This window comes from Asparagus officinalis, chromosome 5 (assembly GCF_001876935.1).
Source record: "Asparagus officinalis chromosome 5, Aspof.V1, whole genome shotgun sequence".
NCBI lineage: Eukaryota > Viridiplantae > Streptophyta > Magnoliopsida > Asparagales > Asparagaceae > Asparagus > Asparagus officinalis.
This window is the reverse complement of record NC_033798.1, coordinates 102,889,774-102,900,873: the sequence shown is the minus strand read 5'-3', so window position 1 is coordinate 102,900,873 and position 11,100 is coordinate 102,889,774. Positions and strand designations below refer to the sequence as shown.

At 44.0% G+C, this 11,100-nt stretch overlaps 1 protein-coding gene across 1 annotated transcript in view; it reads right to left on the bottom strand.

Moving 5' to 3' along the window:
* LOC109842276 (protein STAR1-like) overlaps positions 1-7,545 on the bottom strand; it is a 12,282-nt gene extending 4,737 nt beyond the window's left edge. The window contains exons 1-2 of the mRNA XM_020411173.1: positions 7,449-7,545; positions 5,914-5,990 (exon numbers count right to left, since the gene is read on the bottom strand). Of these exons, the coding sequence (XP_020266762.1) occupies positions 5,914-5,990; positions 7,449-7,545 (174 nt within the window). The remainder of the gene's footprint in view (positions 1-5,913; positions 5,991-7,448) is intronic.

Here is an 11,100-nt window from a genome sequence, read left to right as displayed (position 1 = left end):
CTCTAAATCATGATTTTCAATATCAGCAAGTCCGTTACAACCGCATCTTTGACGATTCGTCGTCCATCAAGATTATACAAAGTTACCAATGTCATTTGAAACAAACGCCAGTGTAATCGACATCCGGCCTCGGAATCAGCTTCTTCTCCGGCTGTCTTCCTCTGGATCGATCGTTCTTGTGATTCATACCATAAAGGAGAGAATCAGTGAAGTAATTCTCATTACCCTTTAAATGGTTGCTTATCCGCTGACACCTCCGACCCTTCATCAGTTTCGAATATTTAACACTGATGGGTAAGGTGGAGGAACTATAACTTATATGGATCAGGCCGACAATAGTAAGTTATAGGATGTCTCCAGCATCTATCACGGAACACGTGACCTCCGTCATTCAGATCGTCCATTTTGCATTTCATTCGATCTTCCCCAAAGGTCTTGACCCGCTGTGTTGAATCCGTAAATGACTATGCCTGTAGATGCAATTGCTGATGGAATTGCCAAGTAGCATTAGGCGAAGCGGGATAATGTCACAGCGGAACCCGGATCTCTTGGATTCCCGGTGCCTCGCTGGAGCCAATTACCCGACAACAATACAAGGGCCGATCATGGTTATGAATCTTCGTCTGCTGTCTTCCTTGGGAAGTGATGCAGGGAATGTTTTGCTGCACATTACACTGTGAGTACAGTTCTAGTTCCCAGGCGCCGCGTTTGATCTGAGTGAGGAATGCTTCGAATCGCAAGCCTCTTGCATGCTTCTCTAGTTTCTTTTAGACAGCCGCAGCAACTCAATATAGCGTTATCCACGCTAGAATATTAGCTAGCTGAGCCATGATGTCGAAGGCGCATGGAGTTTTCGAACTCTCTGGTTTATCCTTTCCAATCGGGCGGCTGAAACGAGACTGCTTCGGATTCTGCACCTCTTGGGGATTCTTCTCTTTTGGTTTATTCACCGGCTGTCGTAGAACTTCTTTACCCGGTGTGGGACTCGTAATCACCCCCATTTCTGTGAGAGTTTTGGCTGGTCCCCGTTTGTCCACCCCCTGCTCACTAAGTGACGAATAGTTGTAGTGATATTCGTTTCCGCTTTGGGTCGCAAAAACTTCTTGTTCTTCTTCAGAGAGCAGGAAAGCTATGATTCTTTCGTCATCTTTTCCTGGGATAGCAGAGACTCCGCAGCAAGACTTTCCTTTCTCTTTGGACTTCTTCTTGGATGACGATCCAGCCCATTGTTCATCTTCAATCAGATCGGGATGAACCCAGAGGATTTCGCCGTTTGGGGCTGTATGTGGCACAAGCCCTTTTTGGCGCTGTCCATGTGGGTCATCATTCACCGTCTTCATTCCCACCTTGGTGACGCGTTTCGGCTCGAACCATGTTGTGGGCACCGATCCCAAACTGATTGACACTGTGTTTGCCCCCACATTCTTGGCTGGTTTCGGGGTTATGACCCCTACGTCGATTAACGCCTGGATCTTGTCCTTGAGGTGGTAGCATGATCTCGTAGGGTGGTGGACCGCTCTGTGGTACGCGCAGTACTTTGGATCCGTCACCTTGCTGGCCCCCTCTTGATCCACGATCGCCGGCAACTGGATTTTGTTGTTCTCCAACAAGTATTTGAAGATGCCGGGAACTTCATCATCCTTGAAGGAGTAGACTTTGGGGAACCTCGGCTCCGAAGACTTTTGTTTCTGAGGCCGTTGTTGCCAATGCGGTTGGGATTGTTGTGGCGCTCGTTGCTGCTGTTGTTGCTGAGGTTGCAATTGAAAAGTTTGGTTAACATCAACGGCATTAGCATGAGCTTTACCTTTTCCTTTTTGGTTGAAGTTCTGTTTCGGAGGATTTGTTGCCGGTTGGCTTCTCTCCGCCTTCTTTCTCCTGAGGAATCGCTCAGCTTGCTCTCCTCGAACTTTCAGATCCTTCCATGTCTTGGATGGTGCTGTGCCCATTGCTTCCAACACGTCCAGCGAAAGGTTGTTGTGGCAGGTCTGGAGGATGAATTCCTCGGTGATCGGGTCCCGACAATTCATCGCCTTGTTCCGGAACCTTTTGACGAAGGTGTCGACTAACTCCCCGTCTTTCTGCTTCTCATCGAGCAACGATCCGATAGAGATCTCGGTGTCGTCGTCGAAGAAATTTGTAAGGAACTTAGTCTCCATGTCGTCCCAGCTGTTTATGAGGTCTGGAGGATGAATTCCTCGGTGATCGGGTCCTGATAATTCATCGCCTTGTTCCGGAACCTTTTGACGAAGGTGTCGACTAACTCCCCGTCTTTCTGCTTCTCATCGAGCAACGATCCGATAGAGATCTCGGTGTCGTCGTCGAAGAAATTTGTAAGGAACTTAGTCTCCATGTCGTCCCAGCTGTTTATGCTTCCTGGCTTGAGGCGGCGATACCAATCGAAGGCGGCTCCGCGAAGAGTGCCAACGAATGACCGCACCATCAGAGGCTCATTACCAGAGATGACTCCCAAGTGCGATTTGAAGTAAATCAAATGCTGAGTGGGTGAACTCATCCCATTAAACGGCGTGAAGTTAATTAGACTGAACTTCGCCGGATATGGGATTGATTCCCACTCTCTTGGGTATGGACAAGGAATGCCCGTCTTTTTCGTCTCTTGGGCGGAAATCAATGTATTGATTTTGCTCTCGAGGTTTTTAATTTTTAGGCTTTCACCTGTATCTTCAATAGCATTCCCGTTACCACCCCCTGCATTGACGGGAGGAGCATTCGTATCCTCGTCCTCCTGATGGACTTGGTTGCGACGACTTGGCTCGCCTTGCTGGTTCGTCAATGCTTGGATTTGTTGGTCATGCATTTCTCTCATGTTCTGCATGGTCATTTGCATCTCGAACCTGAAAATTTCCTGCTGCTTAGCCAAAGCGTCTTCAATCATCTTGGCAATTTGCTCCACACTTATCATAAGCGCCTCGCGGGGTTGTCCCTCGCTGGATACCGTATTATCTGATGTAACTGCGGAGCCAGCATCAGATTCTTCATCTTCTGAAGGGCGTCTTGTCCGAACCCTACCATAGGTTGCTCTCTCGATGGTTCCGGACTGCAGACGAGTTCTAGGCCGGGAGGCTTTCAAAATCGACTCGAAATCATCCCGTGCCGATGTCCCCTTGCTGGTCATGTTGGTAGTGACCCTTGAACGTTCATCATCTTTGACCATTGTTCCTCTTCTTCAGAAACGTCTAGTCCTTGGCTTTGGCGCTTCCATGCTGAGTCTTTGGAACACGGAAACTCTTTCGGGAAACATTTTGGTGCAGTCGCACTCAGATAATACCGCCCGAATGAGTTTTGAGCAAGGACATTGAGTCTCTAATCTTTGAGGGCTCCTCTTTCTGGATTTGATCGTACCTCCAGCACAATAGTACAGCTTGTCCGTTTGAAAGTCGGAGCAACCTATCGTGTGTTGGCACGATCTCCCAGGTATAACGTCATCGTTATCTAACAACAACGTTTCCTTCTGAGAATGAATTTCCTTCTTTGAGCTCTCCAGAGTCACACGCCTCGAAACACGCCTTTGTGGGTGTGAATCTTCAACGGGCTCCTGCACTTCGATGCGCAAAGTTGTGCGCTTGGGTGCCACGATTTTCTCCAAATGTTGAGGGTTGCGGCGACCCCCAGCATGTTGAATTATTTGGGACTTCTTCATTTGCCCCAACCGTTCTTGAACTGGAGTTTTGCCTCGTTCTTTGGGAAGTGGACCGAGGTGCTCCAAAACCGGCTTCCTCCTTCGGGATGATTCTGCATGATCTCCCAGAATGGCCATAGGAATTAACGGCGACTTTGGTTAACTCGCCGGAGTTTGACCTTGCTTAGAAGGCTGCGATGGTTGCTTTTTGGCCTGAGTTGCCACTTCAGACTTCGGCTTCCAGACTTGGCGGGTTGGTGGCGGCTTCTTCGTCACCTCCTTTTGCAGTCTTCTACGGGCTTCTTCAGCTTTGGCCCGTACTTGCGCCGATAATGCGCGGCGCTTGCGGATACGCTCCTCCAGCGTCGTACGGTTCCGTTTGACCCGGACCCACTCCATCGTTGATGGCTTGGAGGAACCATTCTTCACTTGATGTTGAGGCTGTTTGCCTCGTTTGTTCTTCAGATCCGCATTGTAGCGGACCCCGTCAACGGACTCCATGGCCTTGGCGAATTGCTTCGCGAGGCGTTGACGCTGCCTCTGGCGAGCTCTCTTAGAGAGAGTCACCACGCCTTCGACGGCGGACTTGACCTGCTTAGAGGCCGGTGGGACTTCACCCGACGCAACTTCGGCGTCGATCGGGGTGAGGTTGTCGTTGGTGGCTTCAACTTCTTCGCACCAACGGACTTTTCTCCTGGAGGAGAACTTCTGGAATTTCTTGGACTTACGGGAGGAGGTTGATCCAGACGAGGACACGTACTCCTCGTACTTCTGCTGGTCGAACTCATATTCGACCTCCTCCACGACCGGGATCGAGATCCGCGGCTGCGACGCTCCGATCTCAACAGTGAGATCGGTGGCTCCCACTGTGGTCGCCAGATTGTTCGCGGGAAAAATCGTTGCTTTCTTCATTGATGTCATTGCTATCTTAAATAACAGTTTTTCGGTTACAGAAGATCCGGTCTTTTTTAGATCCGGTTACAATGAAAATCAAAAAATAAAGAAAATTGAAAATTACAACTTTTTCTCCTTGTGAACAAATCGCGAGCTCCTGTTATTCGGTCACTCGCTTGGGTGGGTTGTTTGCCTGCGCCGGGGTTGTTTGCCGTGGACCACCGCGCGATCTAGATCCGAACAGATCTACGCAGTATAACGGGTATTATTTCACCAAGGAAATAATAGCCGGAGGGATTATTTCACCAAGGAAACAATCGCTCGAATCTCGGGATCAAAGACCAAGCTTTGATCCGGAGTGTAACAACGTAGATCTGAGATCTCGATCCCCTCAAACTCCTGCCTTTTGTGATGCGGGTGCTCGCCAAGAATCAGATCTGAATGTCCAAGTCTTCAAGCCTTCAAAAAACTCCAAGATGAGGTCTCAATCCGGCAGAGTTTCGGCTCTCCAAAAGTTCTTCCAAAAGTCCCCCAAAATATGATGAATGACCCCGCCTATTTATAGGCAACCAGATCTGTGCATTTGGCACAGATCTGGGCGGCCACCTCAGGGTGGCTCGGCTCATGCCGAGCCACCCTAGGGTGAGCTCGCGCTTGGCCCAAGACCACCCCAGGGTGGCTTAGCTCTTGGCGAAGCACTCCGGCTTGCGCTCCGTCTTTCGGTTATTTCCGGCGTCCTTGTATCGCTTCATCCAGTGATTCGGCTTTGCGGTTTGCATTGGTTCTGAAATTGATTCGTTGACTTGATTGCCTGATTTGGCAATAACCGACTCTGAGTTGATTCCAAAACTGATCATGCGCGTGCGGTTGATCGCGATCATCGGCTTCGCCTGCGGCGTCTCTGAACCCCCGTATTTTCTGAATCCTGATTTAGAGTCTTGGATCCCGATTAGCAGTAAATCGGCTGTGGTGTCTGAGTTCGAATCCGTTATCATGGCTTGAGATGACTCTGTTGACTCCCTGGACCGTTGGTTTGATTCCGCCAACGCGAGTGATTTCATTCCCGTCGTTCACGTACGTCGTCAGCTTCAGTAGCCTCTTAATCCGCTTACATTGCGTGTCACTTTGGCTTCTGGTGTTTGTGGACTGACCGTTTCTGTTCAGACACGTCGCCCCGATGGTTCATTTAGTTCAGTGTTGCAAGCCGTGTTAAGCGGACCTATAAGCAATTTTACTATGCCACAAATGTAATACAATAGAGCTCAAAAAGGTTGTGTGTGAACAAAAGAGATATAATCAAAACTAAACTCAAAGTAGTTCAAGCTCTTAATAACAATGATAATCAAATATATAAAAGAGCTAGAATAGAGTATTTTAAAAACTTTCCTCAATATATCAAGAAGTGGAGCGGAGAAGAGTGGATGGCCCACAACACCAATAGACTGATCGTCCTCAAGCTCTGTTGAATTGAATCATAAAAAACAAACTCTCCAAATGCTAAAAGCTTTTCATTAAACAAACTTAAACAAACTATAAACCCTTGTTTAACAACTTTTTAAACTTCTTTAAAATCTCATTTAGTTAGTGGAGAGCTGAATGGCCAATGGGGTATTTATACCCCTCTCAAAACTCAGCCAACTCCTCCGAAAACAAAGACCAAAAACACTCCCAGCAATAGTATAATAAAAATACCGGTTGAAGCATTTAGACGAGCGCGTGGTTGACCGAAGACAATTCGCCGGTTCGACCGACAGAACACGATCGGTCGACCGACGCGGAATTTCGGTCGACGCTATCCAGGTCAAACACGAGAAAAAACACTAGCATGACTTATCGGTTCGACCGGGCGTCGACCGAAGAAAAGCTCGCCCGGTCAACCGCGGCGGCTCGACGACGAAACTCTTCTGTCGCCCAGTGAACACGAGAACTCAGTATCGGTCGACCGGTGCGGTCGACCGAAAACAGACATTTCAAAACCTGATTTTAAAGCTGACTTTTAAGACTTTGGAAAAATGTTAAAAATAACAAATGAAGTCCAAAAATTATGAAACTTTGGGAAATGTATATAAACATGAAAACAAACATGTTACAAAAAGAATTTTCCAAATTGCATTTCTCATTTGTGAAAAATCATCATTTTGCAAAATAGTCCAAAACATGAAAATATGAGATACTTGAATTTTGATGTTTTGACATAAACAAACTTTTGAAACTTTGTGAAATGTTTTATAGACTTAGTAAAACATGTATAAACTGATATTAAAGTCTACAAACTAAGAATACAATATTTTCACAAATACAATAGAAAATGAAACCTATGAGTATGTATATAAAAATATATTTGTTTCATATCTAAGTAGATAAACCAAATCACAATAATAAATATGAAACATGTAATTTCATATTTATAAATATGAAAACTAAAACTTGTGTTGTATATATATGTGACTACATATATATACAAGGAAACCAATAAAATGTGTGTGTATAGATAATTGAGCTTAGAGTACTTAACACACATAATATAAATCCTAAACTGTATTACCCAAGCAATCTTGATCTTCAATTAAGCTTGACTTGGTACACGTTGCGGATGAAGCTTGAACTTGATCTTTAACTTGAATTGCAAGGCTTCACCGACATTCCGCCAACCTCCTTTGGATATGATCGTTGAAGCTCTATTCCATCCATCCTCCAACATATTGTTTGCCTAAAATAAATATAAAACATAAACACTAGACAAACAATATTAGATGTAAATTGTTTGTAAATCATCATCAAAACAAGAAGGCCAACAGAAAAATCTAACGGCTAAGCTACAAGTTGAAGTCTAACCGTAAAATCATAGGAGATAAAAGAATGCGAAGCGCCAGAATAAAAAAAATGCGTGTTGTAAAGGAGTTCACACGGAACGTACCTTCCACCACAGCTCCGCTCGCGTCATGATCGTGAGGAACAACTGCATACACTCTATCGGTCTGCTGCTCTGCATTATCTAGAGTGAATGGTGTCATCTGTCTCTACTAGGTCTCCTAGACCGCTCGAACCTGTCCCTTAATCCTCGGAACTGTAGGGGATGCCTTAATCCTCAGCTGTTGGCCCTGACCGTGTCCCTGAGCACGGTTCTGCTGATGCTGCAGAGTCCTGCCCTGCTGACCTGCTGCGGGTGCACTGCGGCACTCTACCGCTCTGTGTCCAATCTTGTTACAATTGTAACAAGCTCTCTAAAATCGGCGTTGCTGTTGTGCTCTTTGGTCCTGCTGATGGACCTTCTTATGCGGACCCTTATCCTACTGATAGGGTCCTTTTGAGCCTCCAAATGGTCTTTTATTTTTTCCTTTCTCTTTGGACTGTCCTGATTTACCATTGTCCTTGCCCTTGATGAATATGGTCGTATCTGTCTATTGAGCCATGGCAGCATCTGCCACCTCTCGCACTGAACGAAACCTCCGAGATACTATATACCGGCGCAACCCTGGACGAAGTCCCATTATGAACATCTGAGCCTGACGCTCCTCTGTGTGCCATATACCGGTGAACCTAAGCAATGATATGAACTTACTCTTAAAGTCCATGACAGACATATCCCCCTGCTCTAATCGAGCCAACTCGAACTCTTTTCCAGCTTTCGCTGCAGCCGAAATATACTGCTCATCAAAAAGATATATAAAATTCTCCCACGAGACCGACATCCTCTGCTCTGTGGTGAAACGGAGTCTATACCATCCTCCTGCATCGCCTTTGAGGCTGAAAGCCGCTAGCCTCTGTTTCTGTATAGAATTAACATTCAGCATATCCAAGATGTTACTCACATCTTCCTTCCATTTGTGTGCTGTAATAGAGTCCGTCGAGCCATGAAACTCTAGAGCCTTCAACTTCTGGTACCTCTCTACCAAACGAAGCCAAGCCTCCTGCTCCGCCACTCCATCATTAATTAGAGGTGGTGGTGCAACTACTGGTGTTCTCTCTGGTATCTCCTCCTGAATGGGAGTTCCCTGTCGAGCCTGATCTGCTAATTGCTCTTCAGTAGCCGCCAAACGAGTTGTCAAGGGCGCTATGAGATCCACTAAGTACTGTGGAGCCTGCTGTGGCTCGGCCTCCCTATCATCCTGCTCAACTCCCTGAGCACAAGTAACTCGGCGTTCACGACCTCTTCCTGACATCTATAATTCCAAAATAGAGCTTATTACGCAGTAAATAGGATCTCAAGCATGAAGGATATAACATATACCATTAAGTAAATCATATCACATATATTTTATATCATGCTTTATTATTCAAAGCAAATAGATCATAAAAAAATTTAGATTTTCCGCATACATATATAGTACGTCCTCACTCATACTAAGGATTCCTAGTGGACTGTATATATGATCCCTAGTAAACTCTATCCTAACTCCATAATATGACACATGGATGATCCTAAGGATATTTGAACTAGAGCTCTGATACCAACAGTGACGTCTCAGGGTTCACACAAGGCTGCAGTCCCAGATGAAACCCAGATTGTCAAATCTGCCAAGTACCAACCACCATGCTACGACATGTTTCACCATCACAATCACTATCTCTCTAGTGGAAATAATAAATAGGTGAAGGTACAGACATGCAAAATAGAAATAGGCAACATTGAATATACACAGAAGAAACATAAGAAATATCAAGAATGAGCCCAATTGAAATAGAATAGAAATATCTTTGAGTGTAAACTGGATCTCAAATACAATGAGTCAAATAAATAAAGTCTCACAAGAGCTCTCAACTCTAAAATAAAGTATCAATCTAGAGTCTAAAAATAATCAACTACAAGCGGAGTGCTGCAATAACTACAAAGTATAATAAATAGCTAAATAGACAACTAAGAAGTCCCATCATCCTGCGACTCTCTGTGGGCCGGACTCGCTGCCTGAAAGAGGGAAAACAACGAGTGTCAAAGCACTAGCGAGATCATCACTACCTCTCTCCAGGGGAAGGGGTAGGAGTATATAAGAAAATAGAGTCAGTACTTACATATATCAAATCATTCATATAGTTCTCTATGAAAAACAAATAGTCGAAGAAACATACTCAAATCTCCAACATAAAGAATAAATACATCATCTCGAATTACATCCGAGTAGCCTCCTCTAATATAAGAGGATGCCAACCAAACCAAAATGAATATAACTGCCGTCCATAACGGGTGTGCAAAAATCTCAAAAGAAATACCCTACTCGTGGGTAATCTATCATGCAAGTAAAACTTACAACTGATCAAATATCTATGTGTGCATCATCTTGTGCTATAGCGATACTCTTGTAATGTTCTTACTCAATCGTTCTGTGGCAATAGGATTTATTATCTCCCTATTCCGGATACATATAATAATAATACTATTGTAATACTCTTACTCAATCGTTCTATGGTAATAGGTTTTATTATCTTCCTATTCCGGATACATGTAATAACGATACTATTGTAATACTCTTACTCAATCGTTCTGCGATAATAGGTTTTATCTTCACGATACTATTGTAATACTCTTACTCAATCGTTCTGCGATAATAGGTTTTATCTTCCTATTTCCGGATACGTGAAAGATCAAATACTAGTTATATGTATTTATAAATTTTAACTTGTGACAAAAGTGTGTTAATTTAACACAAACTAAGTATAAGTGCGCATATCTCGGTGTGTGTGTCCACAACTGAAGTTTACCATCATCCCAGGTGTTTAGCAAGTTTTAACATTGTAGTTAATCATCACAAGGTCAAGAGAAACGCTCAAAAAACAGAAATCAAACCAAAACCATGCACGGGCTAACATCAGACTGGTCGTAGACTGCGACGGGCTCCAGAGACTACCCAAGTCTCTGCCCTGCACGCGGTCGGCCATGGCGGTCGACCATGAGCCTAACATCCAGTTTTTCTAGGATTTTTGTGTGTGTCGTGTTCACGTCATGTTTTGGTGATTTAAACATGGTAAAAACTTCATGAATCTTGCATACAAACATGTTACAGCAGATAAAAATATCTGAAAACAAAATCAACATATATAACCATGATTTATGCATTATATTTATATTCAAAACCCTAAAACATGCATAAAAGCTCAAAACGACGAATCAAACTTCTTTCTTTAAATTAACCACGTTTTAAAATCATCTTCAGATCTTAAATACATCTGTAAAATTCGTTCTCAACCTTTTTAGCATGAAAAGACCTAATCTTTATCTACATATAATACAAACGAGTTGTCTTTTATTCATAATCTAGTCATTTAGGCTCTACAAAATATGTTTAAATCTCTTTAAAAGCATTTTGAAAACTTGAAGGGGGATTAGCAGAGATGATACTCACCTGAGATTGTCAAAAAATGTTTTAGGAGCAAGGTTGAAAGAAATCTCCACTCCAAAGGCCAAAAACCAAGAAAATCCCACTCGAAAGCCTCCAATCTTCTCCAAGAAATCAAACTAGGGTTTGGGGGTTTTGGTGGCTGTTAGGGTTCTTAGGAAAACTGAGAAAAACGTGAAAAACTTATATATATATATATATATATATATATATATATATATATATATATATATATAT